This window comes from Macaca thibetana, chromosome 12 (assembly GCF_024542745.1).
Source record: "Macaca thibetana thibetana isolate TM-01 chromosome 12, ASM2454274v1, whole genome shotgun sequence".
Lineage (NCBI taxonomy): Eukaryota > Metazoa > Chordata > Mammalia > Primates > Cercopithecidae > Macaca > Macaca thibetana.
In genome coordinates, this window is record NC_065589.1 from 35,530,727 (window position 1) to 35,558,065 (window position 27,339).

Here is a 27,339-nt window from a genome sequence, read left to right on the forward strand (position 1 = left end):
GAGAGTGACCCTGTAAGAAACTAACAAAATACCACACTGGTTTAGACCGCATTTCATTTCAGATGAATTTTGTGGGAGAACGCAAGTTCTTGACATGATTTAACCTCTCTAAATGTCAGTCCTGTTTCTCAAGCACCCGTACCTCCCCTTACAAGCCCTCATCTGGCTATAAGTCTGTTTTTACCTGATGAGACTTACTCTCACCTCTGAGGTGGCATGTACTCCCCCAGGGAAACAAGTATCCTAGGGATGTTGCATCCTAGGGTTTTTGCCCGACAGGGAAAGTGGTTCTTGATATTCACCCTGACATTTAGGAGGTCCTGAGGGTGTCCTCTGCCTCCAGCATTGTGAGCTGTGGGAGGTGTCTTCGCCTTTACTCACATGCCCTTCCTGTACTGGAGTCCTGGGTTTTTAAGTCTCTCTTCCATCTGTCTGTCTCACATAGACCACTCTTGGGCATTTTTGTTCACTCTAGAGGTGCAGTGAGCTGAACAGTGTGCCTCATTCCAAGTGTGATCCAGCATAGTGTTGTGCAAGGCCATGACAGTTTCTGTTTTATACCCAGGAGAAGTATCTGGAGTGGAGGAAGGAAAGAAGGGAGAGTAAAATAGAAGAGCTGATCTTGCATGAAACCTGCTCCAGTACCACTGACGTGCACTTTTCCTCTCTCTCACAAAGCCTTCCTTTTTTCTTTTTGTAAAGAAAGAAATTCAGCCTTTGATGAAATGAGCAGAAATCTTCAGGTAGGCTTTTAAGGATGAAAACAAATGTATCATGGCTAGAGGTATGTCCATCCCCCAAGATCAAGCTGTGGCTGTTGGTGTTCAGGGAGATGCAGTCTTGGCCATGCTGAAAATATTAACAGAAGAATTTCCCTGACCTGCCTTTCCAGTAGGAATTGGTTTGTAGAGGTGGGTATAGAACCTGGAAACAAGGCCAGTCTAACTCCACAATTCCTGTGCCCTAAATATAAAGTCATATTCCCAATTCTTTGTATTTTTTCTGCCTCTCTGATTTCTGAGTTCTGCCTTCAGGCACTGCTCCTTCATTGGGCGTTCTTGATTATTTTAAAATTTTTTATTAGTATTTGCAGGAATGGCAACTTGTCAGTAAACTAGCCAGATGGTGGAAAAATAGCTTGATAAATCACTCTAATAGTAACATGGCTAAAATATCAGGGCACAAAGGAGCCTGTCCTCAGTATTATTCTGAGTAGTGTTTGCCGCAAGCAGGAAACAATGTCAGGTGATAAGATTCAGAGCTAAGTCAAGCTATCTGCAGTTTCTCAATAGTGGACACAGCCACGAGGATGCTGAAATAGCTCCTGGGTTGGAGAGTTGGTTTGTACTGGGAAGTAACTAAGAGTCTAATCATTTTCTGGAAAATAATTACATCCTTGATATTATTTGTCGAAAGGAAACTAGTGAAAGGAATTCAGCAAGGGGAAAAGCAAACGGCTGAAATGGGAAAAAATGCCCAAAGACATCCACTTCAGTCTTCTTCATTTTATCTGCCCTTCCTGTGCCCTTCAGAATGTGGTTGCCTGTGATAGACAAGTCAGTTCGATTATGGGATTGATTCTGGGGACTAGATGTCTCTGGTTGTTGCTGTAGAATTTCATGGAATTTCCTAGGTGCCTCATTGCATTTGGGGTGTATTTGGTCCCCAAGGTTCCAGGAACCTCCAATTTTAATTACATTTGAAGGCCTTCATGGGCGGAGGGCACTTTGAATTTCTGAAGTCTTAGATGCCTCATTCTCCTTTTTTGGTTTGTGCCAGATTTCCCCTTGAGATAACAGAGCCTAGTGGTTAAATGCACGATGCTGACATGTCTCTCCTGCAGGGTACGGGGACCTCGTACTTCCCCTGCTGTGTCCTGCTCATTCAGAGCAGTCCTAAAGAACACTCCCTGTTTTGGATTCATTCTCCACCAATATAATGAGAAAATACTTAAAAGACTCTCTGTTTCTAGTATTTCAGGTACCCAGAATGTCTCTAGACTTGGCTTTCTGGAGCCATGAGCTCTGAAGGCCTTTATTGACAGCAGTTTCAGGCTTGTCTTCCTAGTAACCTCTGTGAACACAGGCGGAGGAAAGGGAGTTGAGACAGGAACTGAGTACTGACTGCGTGCAAGGCTGAACAAACGTTTCTTACACACAACTGATTGAAACCTCGCTATAAACATGGGTTTATTAATAAGCTCACCCTCGTTTAACAGACAAATATACTGAGTTCTAGAGTCTGGAACGAACGCAGCAAGATCCCAAGTATGCTGATTCCAAAGTTTATGTGGCACCTCCACTTGGCTACCCTTTCTTCAGCTAGCACATCTTTTCTAAACTTTCGGCTTATAGGAGCCAGAAGGTGAACTTTTAACACGGCTCAGTGATTCGTCCTCTTTTTTTCCTGGTTTCCGAAACTGAATGGGTTTCCTCCTGTGCCTCCAGCCCTCCTTCATGTCCTCTTGGTTCCCTTTAAAAGAAATGCCTGTGTTTCTCGTTCCTCTTCTCTGTGGGTCTGACAGAGCAGTGGCTCACTAGGGCACCAATTTAATGAAATAAAATTTTCAAGCATGTTTGGTTTGATTCTAGGTGATACAAATAAAGAATTGTGAATGCTTTGTAGTCGGGTTTAAAGGGAAGGGGAAAGGTGGAAAGAAGAAAGTAGGTCAAGTATAGTACCTGGGTAATGTCTCCTTCAGGGCTGCCTAGTAAAGATTTAGCCTTTAAAACTGTGGAAATAATGGGACGCCATAGTACTTTGGCACCTAAGGTATCCTGAAATTTTGAGTTTGGCAGTTCTTCATGTTTATTAGTTATATGACTCTTACATATGCCAGATGATGTTCTAATTAATATATAATATGCATGTGTGTTGATTTATCTTCTCTAAACCCTTTGAGGTACCTATTATTATTATCTCTAAGAAAACAGAGACACACAGAGGTTTATTAACCTGGCCAAGGTCAGACAATTAAGGATAGGACTAGAAGCTGAGCCTAGGAAGTTTGGCTTCAAAGCTGTTAACCATGTACTAACCTGCCTCTCAGTGACAGGGCTCAGTAACTCAGCTTCATGATTTCACAGGTTTCCAAAGATCATTTTTCTTTTTAATTAGAACCAGTCCACCATACAGTTGGAAGGGTAAATATTTGTCATGTTTGGTGACAGACGTGATGAGTTAAAAAAAGGTCTAAGGCAAAGTCATGTACTTTCTCTTACATATCCTTCCATCTGTATTTACTGTGTGAAAAGGTCACTTGAGCACAAGTGTTTGAATTTCATGCTTATAAGCAGCTTCCCCGTGGCTAAAACCTTGCTCTCCAAATTGATTTTTAAAATATTTTACAATAATATATATTATTTTCTAATAAGAACACTCTGCAGTTGTTAAGCTATGAGTTTCCTAACTCAGACTTTTGTGATAGTATTTTCCATAAATGCCAGGGATTGTCAAGTGATTTTTGTTTTACTCGCAAATTGTAGACCTTTCTCCTCATTGTCCATCCATCACATTTACTGGAAGGAACAGTGGCTCTGGGAGACTTAAGCTGTTTGCTTTGTCAGTCAGCTACCTGGCTGCAGCTTGTGGTAGGAGGGAAGGGGAGGGAGAAGACTAAAAAGCCTGAAATGGCAAATGACTGTAGGTTCTGGAGAAAAATAGAATTAGAAGCATTTGTGGTTCAGATGAAAATAGCACATTTCCTTTCTGCCTGGACTGTGGGGGTGAAAGTGCTCCGGGGAATAGAAAATAAATAAAAATTGATCCTTCACCAGTCAAAGGAAATGCTCTGACTCTGGGAACTGAAATGACAGCTCCAGATTTGAGAATCTGGTGAAACCACTTTTGAAGGTTAACAACAAAGAAAACAAAAAACAAAACACCAGGAGACTTGGGAGAAAAACAGAAAAACCAAAAAACTGTGGTATACTGTGTTAGGAAATCTAGTCTTTCAGGAATGATTTAAACAGCCCTTTCCCAAGCCTGACCAGCAGGCAGCACAGGCTGGTTGGGTGTAATCCCTTTTGTTCCTGCTGCTGACCATGGTCCTTCCATCTCTGCTTGCAGGTGAGAAGCCTTACAAGTGCTCATGGGAGGGATGCGAGTGGCGTTTTGCACGAAGCGATGAGCTCACAAGGCACTACAGGAAACACACAGGTGCAAAGCCCTTCAAATGCAACCACTGCGACAGGTAAAGAGAAGTAGAAGCTGATGGGCTAGGGAGGGGACAATGGGGAAGTGGGTTGGAGGATGAGCTGCACCCATGTGCTTGGAGTTATCACAGGTCTGACTCACAGACATTTGGACCTGGTAATGCCTTTTACTTCTCCATGGGAGGACCAGTGAGAATAGGGGGTGCCCTCTTGCATGCAATCAAGAGGTGGTGTGAATTCTTAGTTCAGTTACACAAGCATTTACTGAACACTAGCTTTAAGCCGGAAATGGTGTTAGTCACTGGGTATCAACAAGATGTGACAGATAACTTCAGTATAATATGAAAAGTAGTGAGACAGAGAATGGTCACCTGTAGGGACTTCTGATCTTTGTATCAACCTCAATACCACTTTCCCTCATCTATAGTAATAAGAAAGAGTAGAAAGCTTGTTTAATGGAAGGAAGGTTAGGGTTCCTATCGCTGTAAGACTTTTCTCTGAACCATTATTGGAAACGAATTGTACTGAAGAGAGTTCCCATTCTTTGCGGCCCAGATCATTCTTTCTTCCTTGAAAATAGGTACAAGGGTTCAAAAAATGACGAGGCTTTGAGAACTTCTCCTGTAATTCAATTTTAAGCCTTCTGCATTTGATAGTAGAAGAAAGCGCGCGTAGCAACAGATACTACCCAAGTAATAGTATCTGACAGCCCTGGCATTATCAACCAATAAACCCCAAAATGGAGACTCTGCAGGCCAAGGTGAAGGCAGGATTAGGTTTAGACATAATCAAATAATGGGCTTGCATCTGAGCGTGTTATCCTTCTAATCCTATTTCTGTGTTTAAAAGGAAGCTTAAGAAAATTAACCATCTTTTTAATGCAATACTAAAGGTCTCCGTTATGATGAGAAAAATGCTTCTAATACGATAAAAGCCCCTGAAAGCCTCAGGGTTCCCCAGCTTGCAGGATGGCAGCAGGGGCCTGGCTTTTCTTGGGAGGAAATGCGATCGCCTTTGCATCCTGCCTCCCCCAGTCCCTGTGTCCCACACCTCCCCCCTCACCAGGCCTTCCTCTGTAGTAGTGTTTGTTTGGTGAATAGGGAAGGGGTGTCCAGACTGGTCACGCTGGCTTAGTGCTCCCTTAGGATGCTTATAAAGGAGCAGTTATGTTTTTCTTCCTTTTTTTTTTTTTTTTTCCTTCTTCCTGGGAAGCTATTTTCCTCTTATCTTCATTCTCTAAGTACTAAATAAAGACCCTATGCCTCCTGGAGCCCAGAGATAACCTCCCACCCCAGGGCTGAGGAAGTGTACTTCATGCAGTTATTGTCTCCCATTCCCTTGGAACTCTGTTCTGCTACCCAAGAATACAAGTCATTGTTTCATTTCCGTCCATTACCTAGAAGTCCTCCTGTATTTACATGAATCAGCAGCTGTCTTCTACACAGTATGCTCCAGCAGAGTTTCTCCTTTTCCCCATCTTCCTTCTATTTCCATCTCAAGTTTCTCTGCTTTGTGCGTCTCTCACTCTGGCTAATAAAGAAGCCCTGCAGATGGTGACTATCTGTCCATAGTCTTTTGAAGGAGAGTGTTCTGTTCTATCAACTGGGACCAAGATGAATGCTTTGTGAGTGGTCAGAGTGTGAGTGGTCGGAGTGTGATGGTAGCATGTACACACAAGTCGCCCAGCTCTGAAGGGTGTGGAGGCTGTTACTTGGAGATTGTGAGCATTATGGGTTGCCATAATTCTTGGATGTGGACAAAGAGTTCTTACGGAGAAATTGCCAAAGTTAGTATTCCACTCTTCAAATCAACTGACTTATTGAGACATTTACAACCTTTTAGCAACTGATATATTTGGATTTAATCCGGTCTTTTGTATGATTTACGTGGAGAAATATTCCAAATCGATTGGTTATTTCATTGAAAGAGATGTCAGAGTTGGGTGATTTCGTTAGTCTTTTGCTTTGTTTTCTTCATCAAAATCACTACAGTTTCTGGAGCTAGAAATTTGCTGAGCAGATGGTACAAATTCTGCGACATGGTGTTTGTGGGAGATTGAGTAGATCAGCGTCCTGTGACACAGGCCAATAGTGCATTTTTGACAACATCAGAAATGAGAGTTTGTATTCTCATTAGTGTCTCATGACAGGCAGCACCTTGGCGTTTCAATTGCGGTGACTGTGCTAAGAATAGCCAGGTCTGGGAGACGACATGGGGAATTGGAGTGGTCCCAAAGCAGATGAAAGGAAAGCCTGGAGTGACCGGGAGTTGGCATTCCTTAGAAGATGTTTACCTTCAGAAACAGAGGGCATCTGTAGCCCTTGGCAGGACATGGCATCCTATTGGTACCGCAGTATATATGAGTGCACCGCCTCTTATCTCTTAAAATTTGAACAATCACACTGCCCTATTTAGAAGCTAAATAGGGTTTAGACTTCCTTTCCTTAAGCATGTACCAAATCTAACGTATGCTTTTATTTTGCCTATAGGGTAGTTTTAAAAATTCATGACGTTTTTGGTTTGGTGGTTTTTTTTTTTTTTTTTTTTTTTTGGCCAACATTTAAAATCGTGAAATGTCACACAAAAAAGTTTGTATTTCTTGCTTTGTCTGGAAAAATCAGATCTGGCCACAGTGGGCTCACATTCCCATGTGGCTGTAATTGGCTGGAGCTGAAGAGCAGTCATTACCCATTTGCCATAGCCATGTGATGACTATTTTTCCACTGTTCAAACCACTCCCTGTGGCTCCACAACTCAAAGGCAAGCCATCGATTGCCAAGTATTGTCCCACTTTCTGTTGTTTCTTCTTACAAGAAGAGCTATACTTCTTTGTATCCATGCCTCATTGGAAGTGGAAGCAGGTAGCCCAAGAGCACAGTGTTTCTTACAGTTGACCCACGACACTTACTTTGTCTACCCGGCCTTACAGACACTGGGTTTTGTGACTTCTGGCTTCAGGTTTGGGTTAGGAAAGAAAGCACAGCAGTAGTGTCATTTCTTCACCATCTGACTAGACAGTGCAGCCCCCCTGAGTGACCAGTGGCTAGGGGGATAAGTGGTTTTTCAGCCCATAGAGTTGGAGGCTGCCGATGGTGATAAACAGGGCTCAGTTTCCATCAGTGGTAACATGCAGGCCCTCATTCTATCGACTGACTCAGTGCAGTTATAATCCAGGGAGAACGCTACTAGCGTAGTACATTCCAGATCTTGGGCAGTTTAGAGGGTGCATTTTGATCTTTATGTCAGCCCACTTATAAGTGGTAAGAAATACCAGCCCATACCTTAGCCCCTTGGTCACCTAGGAGACTGCTGTTGACTTAATCCCTGTGTGACTTTAGTTTGCCTTTTTTCTTTTTCTTTTTTTTTTTAATTTGAGACAGATTCTTGCTTTGTCACCTAGGCTGGAGTGCAGTGGTGCGATCTCGGCTCACTGCAGCCTCTGCCTCCAGGGTTCAAGCAATTCTCCTGCCTCAGCCTCCTGAAAAGCTGGGATTACAGGTACCCGCCAGCACGCCTGGCTCATTTTGTATTTTTAGTAGAGACAGAGTTTTGCCATGTTGGTCAGGCTGGTCTTGAACTCCTGACCTCAGGTGATCCACCCATCTCGGCCTCCCAAAGTGCTAGGATTACAGATGCGAGCCACCACACCCGGCCTAGTGTGCCTTCTTCATAAACAAGAAAAGTGACTGTGGGGTTGACTAGTTCTCCATGATGCACAAATTTCAATCATTAAGGACCTTCTTATTTAAGGTTACTTGGCTGCTGTAAAGTTATGAATATTCTCTAGGGATATATTACCCTTAAAACTATTTGATTCTGCACTTCTACATGCCAAGTTTATCTTTTGTGGAATTCAGTAAGTATAAATTAATAAGTATAAATTAATCATGACTACGTACCTTACTGGGGTATTGAATTTAAATAAAAACCTCAATAGTAAGGGACCTGGTCTAATCCTAAGCATCATACATTTTTTGGGAATTTGAACAAATAATGATGCTCATTTGATTCAGTAGGGGTGCAGTTACGTTTCCTACCATGTTAAAGATTTGGTTTTCTTTTTTCCACTTTTTTTTCCCTGAATTTGAAGGATAAAGGGAGATGTTTATACATATACTGCGAAATACCCAGTAATTGGTAAAGGCAGGAACAAAGCTGAGCACATACGTTACTGAATGGTTCTTTCAAATAAAGCTCTGTGTTAAGAATACTAATTTCCCGAGCGTTCCCAGGATATAGAGAGGAAAGGAAAAGGGTGTCCCACTGCCAGGCCCTCTCTTCACTCCTTACCGTCTCAAATCCCTGCGTTTCTCTTGGACAGGCAGGCTTCTGGGTGTCTGTGTTGTTGCTTCTCACAGGTACGTCCTCCTCAGGCCTGACCAACTTAACCTCAGGATTAATTTTCTAGTTGCTGCCTTGACCACTTGCCACAAATTTAGTATCAGGTTTATTTACTTTTCAAGTTTATGATCTTATATTTCTGTAGGTTAGAAACTTCTAGGTTAGAAGTCCAACAAAGGTCTCACCGGGCTAAACTAAAGATTTTGGTAGAGCTGCATTTTTTTTCTGGAGGCTCTAGGGGAGTATCCATTTCCTTTCCTTTTCCAACTTCTAGAAGCTGCCCACATTCCTTGGCTCATGATGCCATTCCTCCATCATTAAAGCTATTGAGTCCTTCTCGTGCTAACATCTCTCTGGTTCTCTCTTTCAATTCCTTCTCCCACTTTTAAGAACCCTTGTGACAGCATTGAGCCCACCCAGACAGTCTAGAATAATCTCCCTATTTAATGTCAGCTGATTCATAAATTAATTCCGTCCACAGCTTTAATTCTTTATCATGTAACCACACATAGTCCCAGTGTCTGGGCATGAGGTGTAGACATTTTGGAGGGAGCATTAGTCTGCCTACCAGAAGCTCCTTAAACTGACAGCCCAGTCCTCTCTTCCTCTCAGTGTAGTTAAGCAGATGTGACTGAGAGTGTGGGCTCTGGCGTCAGACTACCTGTGTTCAAATCCTCTTTCTGATGAATATTTCATCTGGTAGTGGGAATAAGAATGGTACCTTCTTTATAGGGATCTTATAAGGATGTTACATTTAAAAAAGAAATATCTAGAAACACAATGTCCCAACTTGGATCTTCTTTCTCCAGGTTGTTGGGATGAAAGAAGGAGGAAAAGAGAGAAAAAGAAGGAAGAAGGAAGGCAGGGAGGAAGAGAGGGAGGGAGGGAAAGAGAACAGACAGTGGGCAATACTGAGTTGTACCCTCGGGACAAGACAGAATTATGCCAGTTAGATGCTAAATTCCCTGCAGGCTGTATTGATTTTTCTGTGTACCAGTGACACAGAGTACTAGTTTTTAAAGAAAACTTAGTGACACTCTTTTATAGCAAACCAAACCCCCTTTAGAGGCATCTCTAAGGGATTATCTAAATACCTTCCTCATACAAAGTCAGGGCTGGAAGTACGTGGGTATAATTGGAATTGTTATTAGGCAGCATGTTACTGGATTAGACTGTTTTTTGTTGTACTTTTCCCATTTTTATGTGGTTTTCGTTTTTCCCTTGTCCCATTTCACCTCATTCCCTTGGAGTTCTATCCTACACATGTACCTATTTAAGGAATGGACACAAACAGGGGGTGTGGAGAATGTTGCGGTCAAGGGAAAGGGTGGATATTTTTTGTTTGTTTTAAGAATGAACAAACATAGGGAAATCCTGCCCTGAACAGGAAACCCTGCTAACCTGAACAGTGTAGCTTGCTAACATTCTGACAGGAGTTTTGGACTGTAGGGGTGTCTCAGGCTTCAGGGAGCCTGGGAACTTTCTCATAGGTAAGAAAGCAGCTAGTTTAGGCGAACGATCCAGGGGGAAAGCACACACTCAGAGTTCAGAATGACTGCTGTCATGTAGGCTGACTTCACTGAGATTTCATTCAGAACCTGAGATTGAAGCCTACGGGGATTTGGAAACACCCATACTGTTCGTTAAAACATACAGAAACCTGACTTAGACTGCAGTGAGCCTCCAAGGGTATTTATGAGCTCAGGTAACTGAGAAGAGCAGAATTAGATTTGTCTTTAGGCTTCGTTGGATCCAGCTTCTCTGATATTATCATCAGGACTCTTTCTATCCCCCAGATCCGTTTTTTCTCTGTTGACTTCATTCTCAAGCCAACTCTTTCCCACAATGGCAGTATAGACCCCAGTCACTCCAGGATCCCAGTGGAAAGAGAGCTTCTCTCTTCCAATAATTTCAGCAGTTGTCCCAGGGCTGGTTCTCATTGACCTTTACAGGTCACATGACTGTTGCTTAAGAGGATACTGTGGCCACAACTTCAGCCTCACACAAATGAGAATGCAGAAGGGTTTCTACCCAAGAGAATATCAACTAGCCGGTGTTAGAGGAAGGAGGAAAGAAGATGACCACTGGATCCACTCTGACATGAAGAAGACACTCAATTATGGGCCTTAGGTTCCAAGAAACACCTTAACCTCAGTTTCCTTCACCTCCCTCCCTTCCACCACCAACACACACACACACAAAGGGTGAGAATACCTACGATGGAGATGGAGGAATGGAGGATTGGCGAGGATGGTGTGATATTGGGAAAACCCTTAGCTCAGTGCCTACATATTGTAACATACTCAGTAACTGTGAGCACCCTTCTTCATTCTTTTTTTTTTCTTTGTGACTTGAATATAGAGTGTCTGATAAGCCTATAAGTAGTATCACAAGCAGTATTTCTAGGCTTTCATTGTAAAGCTTAGGATTGAAATCTGGGTGTTGAAATTTTAGAGTTCTACCCTTTGATGATACAGACTAATTATTCTTTATTATATTTACAGTATGCAGGCATGACATGGGTTTCAAAAGCACTTTCCCATTCTTTTCTTCTTTAATAATCACAATTATGATCCTAACAGTTAACATGCACTGAGATCCTACAATGTGCCAGGCGGTATTCTAAGTACCTTGCATGGATCATCTCATTTAATCCTCACAACCCACCTATGAGATAAAGGCTGTAATTATCCCCACTCTACTGAGGAGGAATTAAAGTACAGAGAGGTTAATGTGCTCAGAGTCCCACAGCTATTGGAAGAGATGGGATTTAAACCCAAGCATTCTGCCCCTTAAACTTACCTTCCCAACACATGGCCCTATTTCCTCAATGCATGTGCACTGTCTGTTTAAAGTAAGGGAAATCATTTCCTAAGGAGTGATGCAAGTCACGCTGTTTGCTGGGAGCTCTCTAATATCCTTGTCGTTTATATCTCCTAGGTGTTTTTCCAGGTCTGACCATCTTGCCCTCCACATGAAGAGACATATCTAAAAAACCGAAAGGCCAGAGTTGCCGTGGCATCCGCTAGTGTCTAAAGGAAACGGGCACGCCATGAGGCAGGGGGCTGGACTTCAGGCGGGGACCCATTGCCTCGCAGAAGAAAGTTCTCACTTATAAACCTCTGTACACACACACACATACGCACACACTCACAGACCCACACACATACACACTGTCATGCACTCAACTATATTTAAAATGTATACGTCTATTCTTTATGCCTTGCCCTAGCCAGATGGAAGAAGATGAAGAAGGAAACCAGGTGAACTCAGCAAGGCAGACTGGCTGCTTACTTCAGCACTATTGGAATTATTTCCCGCTGTTGCCAATGGAAATCAAAGAAAATGGATGTGACGTCTCTGCAGGTGGACGGCAGTCCGAGGGGCTTATTTAACTTGCTTCTCAGTGCAACTTGATAGGAGAATCCAGCATCTTAAAGTCGCATATGTGTAGCACTAATGTTTCTTTTTAAATAGTTGGGGGAAAATGACCTAGAAAACCAAATTGCAGTTTGGTAGCCAAAATTAACTCTTGGTTTATTTGTCCTTTGTGTGTGAAAAGTCCTACTATTCCGTGCGTCAGACTTCCTCACAGAACTGTTGACTGGTTTTGGTTCTTCTTAGTACTATTGAGATCTTTCGCGTCGATCCCAACGGCCTTAGCGGCGGCAGACTCTGGAATAACACCTTACACCTTTCTGGCCTGCATTTCTGTAGACTTCACTCTCAAGGGAGGAGTTTTCTTTTCTTACTTTTTGACTCTTGCACACCATATGCACTAGGGATTCTGGAAACTTCTAGCATGACTGCAAAGTGGCCAAGAGAATAAAGTCCTTGATGATAAATCACAGTATATCCCTTGAGCCTCACCTTATTGCCAGTGCTAGATTTTTTCTTTTTAATCTCTCCGTTTTTGCTAACGAAAACTTGAAAAGCTTATTTGGAAGCTTAAATGTTTTATCTTTTCTCCATGGACTAAACCTCTCCAGGACTCTCTCGGCACCTGGATGTCCAGCTCTCGAAGCAGCCAATCAGATGGGACATCACAGTTCTCTCATCCTCCTTGAGGCATGATGACCTCAGCTCATAGTGATCAACCGTTGTGCTGTGTGTCATTGCTACCCTATAACCAGTTACAGCATAGATGTCGCTAGTCTCAGAGGGCAGCTGCGTATTTAATTTAACTCTGGTTTATGACTTGACAAAAAGCCAAAAATATCACTCTTTCCAGGAGTGGGGAAAGCTGAGGATGCCTCCCAAGTCTAGTGGCTTCACAAAAGATCATCCTATCTTCTCTCTCATGCCCACTGAGCTCCTATTCCCCGACTTGTTACAATACACAATTCAAAATGCCATTGTGGGAGTGAAGGGTTGACATTTAAGGAAAAGGTTGAGGTGTTTCTCTCATGGGCTGTCTAAAAGGAGAGACACGTTTCTTTCTTTCTTTCTTTCTTTTTGGCTAGGCCCACCATGACTTGTGACCGACAACCCCCAGGATTAACAGAGGCCTCACATTTACTGCAAGCTGACTCCAAAGGAGTCTACAGTCATACCACACACACACACATCCAATACTGGTCTCTACCCGCATTCCTAGCTAGCTGGCACTGGCCTCAACTCCAAAGACTGCCTTTAGGACCATCAAATGGCCTATGCAAGCAAGTGGGGTGGTTATTAGGACAGATTGTATATTTTGTATATTCTGGGACCATCCCTTCAAGACACGTCTATAAAACAAAATGGCGCTTGGTCCACACACGGTTGCTGCTCCCTCCTACCAGCTGGCTCCCCTCCTGTCCTCCTTTGACTGTTTGACTCATTGACTGTTAAAATGCCACCCCATACATATTTGGGATGCAAAACTGAAGTCAAAAGGAAATAATAATATAAGAAACACAAACACATATATGACAGCAACCTTCAACATCTGGGTTTTCAGCTTTCTGCAACCTTTGTTTTCACTGAAATGTTGAAACTACTCGTCTGAGGGCAAAGGAACCTCCTCACAAATGCTGTAGCTGCCAATTGGACACTTGGGGCATTTCGAGGTCTGGCCCTAAGAATTTACTTTCTCCTTTTCATTTTTTCTATTTAGACCAAAAACCAAAAAAAAAAAAACAAAAAAAAACAAAAAAAAAAAAACAAAAAACAAACAAAATAATACAAAACAAAAAAAAAATAAAAGAAAAAACACCCGTTAACACACACACACACACACACACAAAATCCATTTGCCGGAGGCAATTAAATGTATGTTAGTTGGAGGGTATTAAAAAAAATCAGTTTTATTCCAAAGATTTTAAACTAGACATGACTTAAAAACAATTTCTGGAGCACTGCTTGCTGACAATCTCGTAGTTCTCTACTGCATTTGAGTGCATTTTGTGGCCAGTCCATCAGGGCATACCATGGGATTATATTTGAATGTGTGGTACATCCTTCCTGGATGAAGGATGTGTGAGGGACCTTGAACCTCAGCTGTATTAAACTGTAGCGCCTCCAGTCAGTGCACTAGATGAAACTTTTAGACACCCTGAATTCTGTTGGTTCCTTTCTTTTCCTTTATGTAGCAGCCTCCAGCATGATTGCACGCACACGCCAGTGATGGCATTAAGCCATGGCCACCATGATTTGCAAATGTTCTCTCCCAAGCTGGAGCTGCTCTTGCCTCTCGAAATGCTATTATTAAGGGTTTATGATACTTAATTTAATTTTCGAACTGACCAATGCAAGGCTCTATTAAAAAGAAAGTTTAAAAAATGCAAAAGAGTAATCATTGCTTGTTTGCTCCCTATTGTCATCTGTGGTCTCATTTGAATGTGGCAGAACAAAGGCCCTTTGGTCCTCATCAGTGTCTGAAATGTTCAGTAATTTCTCTCTCTTTTGTATCAGTGAGGTCCTTTGTAATCTGCTCCTGACCTTTCTTGGAGCAGGGTGCATTGACACTCAATGGTGGTGCTTGCTTGCTTCAGAGTCATTTGTTGACTGTGAGAATTGGCCTAAGAATTCGGTGGGTGCTACGTGGATGGCTTTGAAACTGTTCTTCTTTAGCCCAGTTGACACCCGTGAATGATGACCAGTCCTGATCATTTGGAAATGAATTTGTAATAAAATGCCCATCACCTCTGCAGTGGCAGAGATGGTTGCTAAGAGCCTCTAAAGCGACCAGGTTTTCCAAGAAATAACCTGAAGACGTTTTGCTCCCAAGAGGACTGGTATTTAAAACAGTGCATTAATGGACATTTGAAACACATTAAACCCTTTCTCATTTCAATTGTTATCTCCTAACACTCCAGGGGATCCCAAGTTTGAAAGGAAAAACCGGTTCTGGTGTTTCTGGTGGTGTCCTAACAAGCATGCTTTTATCCAGGGTTCAGAGTTGGACATGTAGAAAAAGAGTTTCTAAGCCACTGACAATTTTTTTTTTTCAATTTCAAATTATACTTCTTTCTCCTACCACATGGCTGTAAGTCATAGACATGGAAACCTGAAATTAGAATGCTGCTCCTAGCTACTGGCCTCCTGCCCCACCCATGGTTAATGGCTCAGCTCAGTGCCTGGTGGTAATGAGTATTATGTCCAGAAAAAGAGATGTTCAGATTCCATGACAAAGCTGCATTTTTGTAAAAATATTGGAGACCCCAAAATGAACTTCATGCTGACCATTTCCTCCTCTCTGTGTGCTTTCCCTTGCAAAGCCCTTCAAATATCCTCTTCTCTCGACGCCATCTCCTCTCCACCTGCACCTCTTGTGCCCTTTGTACATCTTTGATTGCCTGATGATAACAGGGTAAAAGGACAGCCAACCTCATGCCTGATTAGCAGAACCGAAACCTAGTTTTAAAAAATCTTCTCTGGCTTCAGAGAAGATTTTATAAAGACTTTTGTTTGGGATAAACTTTCCAGATTATCCATGTCTATTTGCATCAAAGGGGAAAGAAATGGGGCTTTCGGATGGCTCTTCCAGTGCATTGGGAACATTGCCTCTTGCCTTCATTCCTGCATTTTATGGCAAAGCCAAAAGAAACTCAAGTTGCAAGAACAAAACCCAGTGACTAGTTTTGACGGTTCGAAATGATTTCCTTTATGGAAGTCACTTCATAAAATGTTAAATAAAAAGTGGGAAGTGCTTTTGTCTTCTCTTTTGCATGAGTTGCTTTTAGGAGCAGGAAGAAGGTAGGCAAAGTAAGATAAAGATGCAATACATTTAACTACAAAAATCAGATTCATTTTTTAGTTTATTGTAATTTTTTTGAAATCAGGAGGGCCAGCATTTCTGGCTGCAATTTTGCACCCAGAACATTGCCAAAATGAACATTCAGTAAGTAGAACCTGATTGAAATTTATTCCTGGAAGCTTTCCTTTGCATTTTGGGGAAATGGCCGCCTGCCAAGCGCAAGAGTTGAGGGGCAGGAGGGGAGGACTCAAATTCTGGGTGTCTGGATTAAATTTCGGTGAACATGGTGATATCTCAGTTTGAAAACTAGAGGGCCTATCCTGAGTATACATCAATGTCTCTTTGATGGCCTACTTTCCTCAATGAGGATCTTTGGGAATACTTGAGATGGAACAACAGAAATGTGTGAAAGGAAGCATAAACTTCTTGTAAATAACGTGACCTCCCATGACGAACTGCCTGAGGCTTCAGGGTTTTTTCTTGCTTTTAACACTCTTAAATCTCCTCTGTTGGTTCCTAATAGATCCCAGAAAAGGGAAAAATAAAGCTGCAATTAACTTTCTTATGTGCATCCTTCCAATATAGTACTGTATTCTTCAGGTGTTTTGCATTTAACATTAAAGTCCTCGGGAAACAGGTGTCAAAAACAGAGAGAGAAATCCTGGGCCATCACTTCACAAATATCCCAAACAAGATATTCTTTTCAAACAGGGCTCCCTCTCAGTGGTCATGAGGGAAGGTTAATACGTTCTTTGTTGGGGACTGTTTATACAATTTTTTTTCAACTGTGAGCTTTGGAATCGTAACTTGCTGTGAGTCCAGCTTCTGTCTACTGCCATAAGATGGACCCCACGTCAGCATAATGAGGGTGGTATATATGCTCGTACCTAGACATGCGCATATGTACCTGTCGTACCTTCACGGAAGGAAAACAGGCTACTGACGTTTCGGAGGAGTAGCCACCAGTGCCTAATATCTTTTGGGGGGGATGGATGCTTATAATTGCCAGTATATCGAAACCACACTGGGAGTTCCACATAGCGGGGAGGGGTTGGGGGTGGGCGGAGGGGATGTTTTAAACCTAGGCCTTTGGACTGGAAGCAGAATGATTTCTGCAAACCTAGGTCCTGAAGGCTTTGGGGCTTATTGGCTGGTTCTCAACCTTTTTGTTTTTTCTTCCCAGCATGCATTTCCTATCTAAACCCAGACTTAGTTTAATTTCCTTATCTTTCACTTCTGCTTCATTCCAGGGAGGAAAAATACACCTGTTAATGGCCAAGATCTCCTTGCTAACACAGAGGCAAAAATAAATGTCTAATGTTTTTGAAGCCTCCCCTTCCTTTCCACAAGCCCCCGCCCGCCCCCACATCAAGCTCCTTCTCCCACTTCCTACTCCCACACAACTTCCCAGTCACCGCAACTTTTCTTTCAAATCTCTATTATCCTCTTAACAGTTGCTTGAATAAATTTATTTTTGCACTATACATTTTCTTTTTGCCAGATGTGTCTAACAAGTGTGTTTGGAGAGACCTACTCCCAGCCCCCTCTCCTTCCCCGCCTCCCCCCGTCACATTCTCTCAGGCCTTCTCTGGTATTTATAATATATCACAGAAGTACCCAGTCTTATAGCCCTTGGTTATGCCTTTTTTTGACATTTTATTTTTTTTAAGCTTTTTATATATATATATAAATATATTACTTTGTCAAGTTTTTTTGCTGTACAAAAGTCTTAAGATTTAAAACTATTATTTGTATTATATGATGGTGGTATGTTAATGTTACAAAATTATTAATGAAGAAAAAATTTATTTTTGTTACTGGTCTGTTTCATAATTCTTTTTTAAATTGGTATATTGTAAGATATCTATGCAAAAAATGTTATGTGACGCATTTTTATTTAAGAATGTAATATGTGTAATAAACAGTAGAATGTGTTTGGCCTTGGAATGCTTTACTGTATTTCTCCTTAGCTTGTTTCACTGGGGAAAAAAATCTTCGAAAGACACAAGTGGGTACTTACATACTTCGTGAAAGTTTTCTTTCTTGGAGAAAGGGAAAGCAAAAGGTTGCATTAGGTTATCTTCGTTTGGGAAGTTGTGTGTGTGTGTGTGTGTGTGTGTGCACATATGTGTGTATTTTATAGTTTCACTGAGGTAGCTCAATGCCCAAATAAGAAGGGTCATTGAGTTTATTTCTTCAAGAGGAAAAAGGGAGCCAGTTGTTGGAGGTTATAAAAAGCAATATTTTAGAATGAGATAGATTACAAGATGTTATTTGTTTAGGGGGTTGGGAGAGGCTTATTGAAAGCAGTTTATTTGGTGAGCAAAGGAGGCAGTTTGTTCTGTGATGGTGTTTAATAGGAACCTATTGGGAAAGGATCTTTGAAGCAGTTTGTGAAGGAAGGAGGAAGGGGAAAGATCAGAGGGAATAATTTAGGTGAGGGGTAGGGGGCAGTAAAATGGCAGGAGATGGTTAGAGTGGGGAGGAAATGGGTAACCGGAAGCCAGGAAATCCCTCTGGCTGTGGAGAGTACAAAAAAGTAGATGGAAATACAAGCAGCTTCAGACCCAGAGAAGAGAGGGAGATGAAAGCCCCAGGGAAAATTCTCAGAACTGAAAAGAAAATTACTAAAATCTCTGCCACACACTTGACTTCCAGGAAAGAGCATCACCAGTAAGGAGGAAGGTAGAGAAGCCAGCTGGTGGTGTCGCCTCAGCATCCCGAGCTCAGCGATTCCCCAAGAGAAGTGGTGTCATTTACAGGAAACAACAGTAAAACACATTTGTCACATGGGACACGGCACTAATCAAGCTTTCTTTGCAGTCTTTGGACTTACAGAAGTGGATACAATGGTGAATAACCTCTATCCCTAATCAAATGAATCTGACGAAACTTTTCAATAAATGTTTACTTTAGAAACCATGGCTAGTGTGACTGAACTTGCTGCATGCATACAGACATTTCTCATGTCCCTGAACAGGAAACAGGTGTCAGGAGTGTGACAGCGGGTTTGGAAGGGATGCTGAGTGATCACGTTCTTGCTCTCATAAAACTCAAGGTGAGAACAGTTGGTGCTGCAGGGGCCGGGAAAATGGTTTTGAAGTGTTAAGCATCAGCTGCCACATCTCCCGAACAGGCAAGTGAGCGGGGCAACACGGCAGCCCAAAGCCCACTGACAAGAAACCACATGATGTAGTGGGGAGAGCACAGCCCCTGGAGTCTGAAGACCTGCCTCCTACTCCCTGTGTCTTCAGTAGCTCTGGGACTAGATGAGTAATTTAATTCTGATAACCAAAATCATTTACCTGGAAATTTCTCTGAGTGAAGAAGGATAAGACAGCTTGGCAATATTACCTAGAAGAAGGCTTATTATTCCACTTCCCTGACTTACAAAAAGATGTCAAATTGAACATTTTAGGTGAAGGACAAATTGCACTGTACTGAAATGTTCAGACGAGAGGGTGGTAAGTCTAATCTATCTGCCATAAGGAAATGAGATGGTTTACATAAGTGAATATGCTAAAAGACTTAAGCTTACATATTTAGAAACGAAATTTTTGCTTAAGATTGGACTAAATATATATATTGCCCACTTTACAACCTTTTTGAGCATCCATTTTTACAATATAATGTAAATTCAGGGATGACTACAGACTGTGGGGTTGCTTGCCCTGGCACAAAATGACTTTATACTTTATATTGGGTGATTCTACTTTCTCTTCTGTGTTCTCCCTATTTAGAAGTTGCAAGTTCTTTGCGTGTCATCTTCTAGAAATATTTATCTCCTAGTCAACTAGACGATCAAATAGGCAAGCTTGGTAACAAGAATTCTTAAGTGCAAAAACAACTATAATTTGAATCCAACAGGCGGTAGTCTGAAAGTGTAACCTGGATGTCCTAGGGGGAAGAAGGTGTGTACCAGCTATAATCTGAGGTTGTGTATGGAGTTGGGAATGCTGGGGTAGTGGAAAGAAGTCACATCAAAAGCAGAGTTCAGTGGAATTGATAAATAATTTATTATTCTAGGCCGGGCGCGGTGGCTCACGCCTGTAATCCCAGCACTTTGGGAGGCCGAGGCGGGCGGATCACAAGGTCAGGAGATCGAGACCACGGTGAAACCCCGTCTCTACTAAAAATACAAAAAATTAGCCGGGCGCGGTTGTGGGCGCCTGTAGTCCCAGCTACTCGGGAGGCTGAGGCAGGAGAATGGCGTGAACCCGGGAGGCGGAGCTTGCAGTGAGCCGAGATCGCGCCACTGCACTCCAGCCTGGGCTACAGAGCGAGACTCCGTCTAAAAAAAAAAAAAAAAAAAAAAAAATAATAATAATAATAATAATTTATTATTCTAGCTCATCTTCCACTTAAAGGTTTAGAAGAGGAGATGGTTAAAACTTTTAACTCAAATAAGATTTTGAGGTCACTGGCAGGTGATGGTTTTCTGTTTTATCCATGAGCCAATTCCTAATTCCTTCTCCAACATTAAACATTTTATCTGAGATTTTAAAAACTATCAATAGTGACTGGCTTGAACTTAACCTAATAACTTTTTTGCCTGATCATGATATGGCTATACATACAACAACACTGTATTTAAAAATGATGAGGTGATGACAAAGAAAGTTACAGGAGCATGGAAGAACAAAATTTATGTTTGTTTTATAAACATTTACTTATGTTTAAGAAATATTTCATTTTATATACATACTGCATTTGAGTTGTCCAATAAGACTGCATACACTGAATAGATATTATTCATCACCATGACCATTTTCTCTCACAAATGGTAAAACGGGGGGCACAGAAAGACAAATGTTGCATTGTCTCACTTATATGCAGAATCTAAAAAAGTTGAATTCATAGAAGCAGAGAGTAGAATCATGGTTACCAGGGGCTTTGAAGTGAGGAGGGGTTGGGGAGATGTTGGTCAAAGGATGTAAAATTTCACTTTTACAAGAGGAAGACAAGGACCTATTGTACAGCATGGTAACTATAATTACTAGAAATGTATTTGTGCAAAAATCACTAAGAGAATATATTTTAAATGTTCTCATCACAAAAAATGGTAAGTATATGAGGTAATGCATATGTTAATTATGGCTTGACTGAGCCATTCCACAATGTATACACATTTTAAAACAGGTTGTTTACAATAAATATATATGATTTTTATTTGTCAATTAAAAACATAATTCAAAAAACAAGTAGAGAAACTGGGATTCAAAGAGGGTAGGTGACTTGATCAAGGCCCAGGGAACACAGTAAGTGGCAGACTTTTCTCTATACCTCACTGCTTCAAGGTGAGGAGGAGTCAACTCGATGCTTATGTACATGATGTCTCCAGACATGGTATCACAATTGACATCATTTCCTCATTTACACCTCACTAGACACAGAAGGTAGCTTGTAATATCAATACATCACCACATGCTACCATTGGAGGCAATCTTGGCAATCTCCTTCAATGTCACCATTCTACTTGAGTCAACTGAGGCTCAGAGAGGTTCCACCTTGTCCAGGGTCATGTAGCACATCCTTTGCAGAACAGGAGTCAATCCAGGGCTATTGATATGCAGTGATGCTCTCCTGGACTTGGCAGTGTTTCTTAAACTTCAGTTACTTGAGCACAACCTTCAAGATTCTTTTATTATCCTTGCACTATTTATTACTTCTTTAATAGTTTTTTAAAATTGACACAACTTTTAAAACCCAAATACCTGTTTTAGCTTCGTTCTCAGCAAAAATATCCCCAAAACTACTGGTCTGATAAGCTATTTTTCCTTTAAATACAAATGAAAAAAAAATAAATAACTCAAAATAAAAGTACACATCTTTGTGTTATGTAAAAGCCCTCAGTTACTACTGGTAGTATTTAAGAGGCACTGTTCTGTGCCATTCTCTAAAATCTATGCTTTACCATTTCTCTTTAGCTAATTATTTAGTCCATATGATGCTCCTCAGAGCACATTTCAAATTGAATCGAAAACTAAGTGCATGTGAAAATTTAATAAAGACTGATTTGATGACTGGGAAGTTACTTAAGGATGCAGAGATCCCCTAGGAAGAAAAAGATAATGTGGCCTGTGAGTGGAGTGAATGCACATTCTCTGCCTCATTTTCCCCCGCTTGGAACACCCATTCCCTCAGGTACAGGCACTTTCGGTGGGTGGGCTCGTGGCCACGTCCTGCCATTGTTCTGGGGATGGAGCCCTGAGCATTAGATCTTGACTGCTCCAAGGAAGTCTTAGCCTTTGCTAGGTTTCCCAATCAACAGTCAATGCCCAGAAACTAATGCATGCTGTGAGGCACAGCTTCAAAATGTGCTCACCTTCATGGGACAGTTCTGAGATGCCCAGGCCACTGCCTGTACATGCACATGAACACAAAACTCAGCCCCCAAAATATTTTTCCAATCAGCTCCCAAACACTTGATATTCTCTTATTAAATATTTATTGTTTTCACCTAAGGGTTTTCTTATTTTTAAATTACAACTAGTCAGGAACACATCATTCTTTATGCCTTATCTATCATATGGACCTTAAAGTTAATGCGTTTATTCCATCCATTCACATGAAAAGTTTTTAAGTGCAAGGAGGATGAGAGGTAGGGAGATAATGGATAGCAAAAAAATAGAAGCGAGTGCCCAGTTTGGGGATTCAGGAGGTGGGAAGTATAAGTAATCAGGCAGGCAGTTTTTTGCCCATCACTGCAGAACTCCAGGATAGTCATGCCATTTCATAAAAGAACTGAAGCAATATTTTCCAGCAGGCAAAGTCTCCCACATGACCAAAATGAGAGTCTACAGGAACCTGGGCCTGCAGAGCTTACCATAACAAAGAGCTACCAGCAAGTGTGCAGCTTCTTGTTAGATAATAATGGCAATTACACATCCCTACTTGCTGGCCTTGCTTCTGTTCTTTAAATCAACAACTTTCAGCATCCTTATTTTGCTGTGAGCAGGAAGTCAACAATCTTTTATAAAAATGAGGATGTGTTTGAGTCACTGGGGGTATATTTAAAGGATCATCATTTGTGAACTCTAACATCAGAACCAAAGCAATGATGACACATTTTTTGCAGCTTGACGACAACATTCTGTTCTTGGGGTTAAGTTTGCAGACTGTTCTGAGAAGTACGTGAACTAGGATTATAGGATTGCTAGTCAAAGCACGCAGACCATTAGAAATTTTAAAACTCTGATCTTATTTACATGCTTTGGTGAACTCATGGAAACAAAGACCAAAAGATTTACCACTGGAAACCTTAAGTGAATTGATGCTGTCTCAAACTTGTAAAAAATTATTTTCTCTCTTTCCTTAGAAATATCTAACTATACTCCAATGCACATATAGTACATATAGTACATGATGATAATATTAATTAATGGCCAAAATGTAAATCTTGTCTTTGATGCTGAGAACTGGTAACACCTTTCTGTTCCCAATCTTGGTTTCTTTGTTTTCATTTTTCTTCCCATTTATTCTCTTTTCCTTTCTCTCTCCTCTCTGATGACTGGGAAGTTACTTTCTCTCCTCTCTACCTTCTGATATCTGCAAAAAAAAAAAAAAAATCACAGTGAAGAACCACCTCCTAAACCCACATTGGGCTTCCTTCTCTAGTGTCACCCCAATGACATGGCCCCATCTCGCCTAGGTCATCCTTCTTCCTCTCCCCTCTTCCTCTGTACCTTTATAAAGTCATTATCTCCCAGTTGCAGTTGGAGGGTGTTCATTTTTCAGTCTAATTTAGAATGGTGCTACCAAGAGAGTGATTTGGGTTGTTTTGCTGATCCCCTTAGGGAGAATTAGAAACAGGAAACTGCAGGCTAACATGGAGGATTCCAACACATGTCTATTTGTTAAACATTGTGATACACCAGACAGTAGGTCAGCACTGGAATGCATGTTGTATAAGGTATGTCAATCACATACTTACAGATTTGAATGTTTCTTAACAAGACACATGAGCAATAAAAAATTATAATAATAAAATAGCTATCTTACGAATCTTAGAGAGTTAGGATTGTAGAATACCAAATATAAATCTTCTCCCTTAGTTCCAGTCCATTCCATGACAATATAGGTGGGCTTTGATTTACACAACACAATTATTTTCCAAACAGAAATGGACTTCTGTTTAAATGCATGCAGAAACCTACCGTGTGCAATGTTTCTTAAGGTGTGGGCCAAGACCACCTGCATCAGAATCATCAAGGGTTTTTTTTTTTTTAATTCAATTTTCTGAGTTTCACCCCAAACCTGAATCATACCCTCTGCAGGGTGGGGCTTGGACATCTGCAGTTTAACAGGATCTTTCATGGTCATTCTAGACCACCTCAGTCTCAAACACTTCTGGAGAGGGATCATTCTGTGAAGCAAAGCAAAGCAACATTTTAATAAAGAAAATAAGCCTTCTCTAGTTTTCTAAAAAATATGGATTTTTAAACATCTGTACTGATGATTTGCTTAAAGTATGGTGTGTCTATTCATTGGACTGCATATGTTTGGGGTCTGTCACAAAGAAAACTGCCCTACCACCAGTTACTATGGGGTGACTCCCAAGAAGACAGCTGTTCAGGTAAAGTTCCAGGAACCCACTCTTGAAAGTGTACTGAAATAGACTGTCCCTGGGACTTTTCCCAGAAAAGACATCTATGGTGGTAACTCTTTGGGGATAGTCGTTTTTATTTGGTTGGGTTTGATTCAGTCCTCTTATATGGACTTGGCATCTCATGCCCTTTGCTGAGATAATCTCTGGCGGAGGCCCCAAACCAAGCATAGAAATACTTGTTACTGGCCAGGCACAGTGGCTCATGTCTGTAATCCCAGTAGTTTGGGAGGCCAAGGCGGGCAGATCACTTGAGACCAGGAGTTCCAGACCAGCCTGGCCAACATGGCAAAACCCCATCTCTATGAAAAATATGCAAATTAACTGGGTGTGGTGGCGCACACCTGTAATCCCAGCTACTCAGGAGGCTGAGGCAGAAGAATCACTTGAACCTGGGAGGCAGAAGTAGCAGTGAGCCAAGATCGCACCACTGTACTCTAGCCTGGGAGACAGAGCAAGTCCCTGTCTCAAAAAAAAAAAAAAAGAAAAAAGAAAAGAATGAAATACCTGTTACCAAGACTGAAGAACTTGCGTGCTTTAAGATGTAAGACTACAGTCTGTGCCTTACCCTTGGCCTCTCAGGAGCCACTGGCACCCTCTACATTGCAAGTCCTCTTTGTTTTTTAAACCTTTGCCTTCTTCCTCACTGCCATTTTTATGCCACTGAAGCTCAGATTTTAAGCAGAAGCTTCCCGGGACTAAGAGCTTGAGGAACCCGAGAGCGAGAGAGAGAGAGAGAGCTTGAGGACCCCGTATGAGTCTGTTGTCTGTCAACAAAGCATTTTGAGCTAAGTCCAGTTGTATGTCCAGATTTTTTTAATCAACAAAATTGGAGGAAGGAATATATGTCGTAGTTGGCGAAAATGGGCTTTTGTATATTCTGAGAAAGTTATTCTAAGAATAGGCCTGTGGAAGACCTAGCAGGGAAAAATATGAGCAAAAGAGGAATTCTCAAAACGCCTGTGAAATCTCTTCCTGAAAATGCTCAGAGACAGATCCCTGCTTATCTCCTTCCTCTGACCTGCAGCACCCCAGAGATGATGTGGTTGGCTCATGGAACAGGAAGGGAATTGCCATAAATCTGAACTAATTTGGAAAGGGAAGGATGGAGCAGATATGCAGCAATCAATAGAACGACGTCTTGTTTTGTGGTAAATGTTTACTGGCTCTGTTGCTGGAATGTAATCCTGCTGCATCAGAACATGGGCCATTAGAGGTGAAATGAGTTCACGTAACGTCCTCCCTGTGTAATTGGTATGCATCATTCCTGTGAGTACCGGAGCCCACGGTCTCCTGATTCCGACTAGAGAAAAGGTTTGGGATGATTCTCTACATCTTTACCTTTTATTACTTCATGATTCCTAAGAAAGAGAAAAATGACCAATTTCTCTTTCCTTAGCCCACATCTGCAGGATGGGTTGTATAAATGCCACTTAACATTTCCTTCCACTCCTGAAAGTGCAAACAAGGAGAGGAAACCACAATGAGAACAGCAACTAAATTGTTCCTTCACTGACTAAGCTAGAGGAGGGATGCATGGCTCAGCTGCTGAGGGGAGAAGGAGGCGAAGCATGTGTTTCCTTGTCATGGAAAGGAGAGGGTATTAAAAATGCTTTGACTGAAAAGCAAGTGCACTAATTGATTGTTAATGACTACACAGCCCTAAATGTCTGGAATTTGGTTTAGATTCAATGTAATTTGACATTTGCCAACCATTATTAAATCCCTTTGATGCTCTCCCTGTGCTGCGCTGATGAGCAGCTGATTGGCTCTTGGGGACAGAAAATGTGAATGGTTGGGCACCAAGTCAACAGGGTGTCTGGAAGACAGCCAGTTCACCCACGCCCCTGAGCCTCCCCAGGCTCGCTGTTGTGGCATTCTCCATGCCTCGGTCTTCTTGGGTCCCCTTTCCTGTTTCTGCCAGCTCTATTCTCTTCCATCCTCATTCTCAAAATTGCATTCCTTTTCCAGCAGCAGTTCACTTACCCCTTTAAAAGCAAAATATATCCTCTGCTCTATTGGCTGCTCCAACTCAGACGTCAACATCTCCTTGCAAAGAACGAAAATGTACTGCAATTGTATCAAGGTAAAAAGATTAATAAAAAAGATGTAGAGGGATTATATGAAATCCTGTTGGAAAAATCATCTCTGTGGAAATTTGAGAGTTATCAGGGCCTCTCCCTCTCTCTCATTTCATTTCATTTATCCTTTTCTTTGTATATTTTCTCTGTCCTTCCTTCCACAAACAAACTTTCTTGCCTCTTCACCCATTGCATATGGCCCAAAATGTCACTTCTATCATAGCTGCCTCTAAACTTCCTGAGTTCCAGGCTCTACAGAACCTGTTACCTAGCTTCTCACTGACACAGTCTCTGGGTCCCAATTCCAATTTCCCATGAGAAAGAATTTAATTGGCTAGGCTCCTCAGTGGCTGAATCAGCTGTTGCCCTGGGACAAGGCCAAGGCACACTCATTTATCCTTCCAGAACCAAGGCTGAATCATAGGCAAGAAGGAAAAGATGGACAGTTCAGGTGTGCTTCCTCAGCACAGTGCAAGAGCCTTCCTCTTTATTTTGGGGTCAACTCTCTCAGAATATTCAACACAGCCTTGCAAATAGTTCTATTTTGTGTATTCATAATTTACAGTGTATGCCAACTCTTGCATTGACCCACTCACTTTTCCAGAACTACCAGTTGTTCATCATCCATACTTCTGCTGCATCCTCTTACAAAAGTCTTAAGGGGTAAAAATCAGAGCACTTTTCAAGACAGTGAATCAAGAGAGAATCAAGAGGAAAGCTGCATAATGAAGAAAAAAAACCACATAAATCCCATTACAGTAAGGACAAAGATGAGTTTTCTTATTGCCAGGTGTGAGGCAACATGGTGTACAGGCAGAAATGATGGTGGATGAGGAGTCAGGAAGCCTTATCCTAACTCTAACTGTGCCTCTGGTGAGCTTTGTGACCCGAGGCAGATTGCTTAGCCTTTCTGGGCCCCGTTCTTTCTTTCCTAAAAAATAAAAAGAATGGATTAAATGAATTTTAAAGTTCTCTTCTCTT

At 41.7% G+C, this 27,339-nt stretch overlaps 1 protein-coding gene across 2 annotated transcripts in view; it reads left to right on the forward strand.

The window, feature by feature from the left end:
* KLF7 (KLF transcription factor 7) overlaps positions 1-18,591 on the forward strand; it is a 92,900-nt gene extending 74,309 nt beyond the window's left edge. The window contains exons 4-5 of one of the 2 annotated variants that reach the window (XM_050752246.1): positions 4,069-4,192; positions 11,436-18,591. In XM_050752246.1, coding sequence (XP_050608203.1) covers positions 4,069-4,192; positions 11,436-11,487 — 176 coding nt within the window. In that variant the 3' untranslated portion in view covers positions 11,488-18,591. The remainder of the gene's footprint in view (positions 1-4,068; positions 4,193-11,435) is intronic. The other variant, XM_050752247.1, reaches the window with a different exon arrangement.
* Positions 18,592-27,339: the final 8,748 nt, after the last annotated feature.